A 2,345-nucleotide genomic window follows, 5' to 3' on the forward strand; every position below is an offset into this window, starting at 1 on the left:
ACTTCCTCTCCAAGAAATCGCTGTTTCGACACCTGAGGTCACACACTGGATATCTGTCCCCTCGGGCGGGTTATAACAGCGGCAACTCTTCTTCCACTGTGTCAGATGAGCCTACGTTTGATGATGGCAAATGTGATGGGGTTGATTCGGGTTCGCGTTTTGATCTGGCCAAGACTCTACCTGCAGGTTGGTCTATCACTAGAAAGAGGAAAAGGAATGCCCTTGGTACCTCAGCCTCTGATTGCTCTGGCTCTGATGAAACTGCTGGTAACTCGGGGTTGGATTCGAGTCCCAAGTTGGAATTAGTAACTGTTGATCCGAAACTGGAAGCGGAGGAGTTCAGTGGTCTTGTGATGCTGGCTCAGGTCTGTGCGGAGGAGGCTAGTCTCAGAAATTTGATTAATAATAACCAGGTTTATCATAATGGTCAGATCGAAATCAAGTATGTTGCAATCGAATGCAAGAGGAGGCGGCTGAATGATGGATATGAAAGAAGATGGTCTGCAGCTGATCATTATGGTTACAATTGCAATGACATTGATTCTGATTTTAGATGCAAGCTTTGCAATAAAACATTTACTAGTTACCAAGCTTTGGGAGGTCACATGTCAAGCCATAACCGGCTCAAGATCAACTCAAAGGATCATGATCATGCCCAATTTAACTTCGAACATCACAATGAACAACATCCTCTTCCTCCTCAAGTGGTTAGCACATACAGCTGCAATGTTTGCGATAAAACATTCTCAGGTTACCAAGCCTTGGGAGCGCACATCTTAAGCCATTGCAAGGATGTGAACGACAACAACACCCACAACTCAGCAGATAACAGTGTTGTTAAAGATAACAATGTGCCTGAGCCTCGTCAAGTTGAATTGCACAGTTGCGGTGTTTGCAATAAAGAATTCACAAGTTACCAAGCTTTGGGAGGACACAAGTCAAGCCATACGAAGTACAATAACAACAATAATATGGATCGAGATCAATCTAATTCTGCGGATATATCAACCGGTAGTGCTGAAGATAAGAATGAACGTCAAAAACTCTATGTAACAGTACCTCACCAATGCAAAGAATGCAAGAAGACTTTTCCAACAGGTCAGGCTTTGGGGGGCCATAAGAGGCTTCATTGGAAGGGCCCAACTGAAGCTACAGCGAAACCGAGTCAGCAGAGTAGTGCTCGTAGGATCCTTGAATTTGACCTCAATGAGATTCCATCTATGGAGGATGATGAAGAAATAAATGTGCCGAGCGTCCTCTTGCAATTATAATAGTCAGTAGTTCTTTGTTTCTGATAATTCTTTCTAGTTTTTGTTGCAGTGAAAGACACTAGCATAGGAACCATTTTGTTGCTGGTCTTGTGTTTTCACTTTGGGATATGATTAAGATCAGATTGTATATGTAAAGAGTCATGCATACATGGCGGGTTTCATAATGAGATATAAAAAAAAAGTCACGCACATTACTTTCTTTTAGATGGCGCCAAGCATCTTTTCTTTTGTTTTTTATTATTGAAATGAGCTTTCACACAGGATGAACAAGGCATAAAGTCTGGAGCTGGTCTTGAATCTCGAGCAACGTCCTCTTGCAATTAAGTAGTTACTCTGTAGTCTGATAAAGTATCATACACACTGAAATTATAAGAGAACACTCGGATATATTAACTCTATCTCACCGAGTACTTATCTGTACGTATATCTCAGAAAGTTAGCATATTTCTCCAATGTATCTTGAATCTCAATAGGCCGGGAATACTATCAAAAATTGAAATATCTCAAAAAGATCTCTAAATCTCTAAAGCTTTCTCAAATGAGAGAGATTATGGCACAATGCCTTGCTTTTATAGCAATCGGGTATATAGCTTGAACCACATCTCTAGAACTTAAAAATAACAAACTCCTAAACTGCTCAATGCAGTGATGCCTTGTACCTGGCAGTGATTAACTAAAGTGCAAGTTAATCTGGTGTGGTAAGCACTAGAAACTATGCTTTTATAGGCCAACACCCCCCTCAACCGCGACTTGAGGTACCCAAGTTGCAGGGTGCTGTACGTAGTGCTGAGATCAGTTGGGACAAACTGCAGGCACACGTCCTTTTGCTGAACTATGATAGTCCGTCTCCAGGTAGCACTTTATTCGATCTGCAACGAAAGACAGCATTTAGGTTTAGGCTATTGCATACAAAATTTCACAATGAATAAGAGGAGGGTAAGACAACACCATATGAAGATCACCAAGAACTTGTCTGATCCAATATAAATATGCAACAGTATTGGCCAAATCCCTGTATTTATCCTCTGTGGTGCTTGAAACTGAAGCTTGTTTCTTAGATTTCTATCTCTATGA

At 41.2% G+C, this 2,345-nt stretch overlaps 1 protein-coding gene across 1 annotated transcript; it reads left to right on the forward strand.

Annotated features, from left to right (window-relative positions):
• The first annotated feature begins 338 nt into the window (after nt 1-338).
• Nucleotides 339-1,466, forward strand: LOC133736383 (zinc finger protein ZAT10-like). The gene has a single exon (XM_062163844.1). The coding sequence runs from the start codon at nt 354-356 to the stop codon at nt 1,269-1,271; it is 918 nt and encodes a 305-aa protein (XP_062019828.1). The 5' UTR covers nt 339-353; the 3' UTR covers nt 1,272-1,466.
• The last annotated feature ends 879 nt before the right edge of the window (nt 1,467-2,345 follow it).

Source organism: Rosa rugosa, chromosome 3 (assembly GCF_958449725.1).
Source record: "Rosa rugosa chromosome 3, drRosRugo1.1, whole genome shotgun sequence".
NCBI lineage: Eukaryota > Viridiplantae > Streptophyta > Magnoliopsida > Rosales > Rosaceae > Rosa > Rosa rugosa.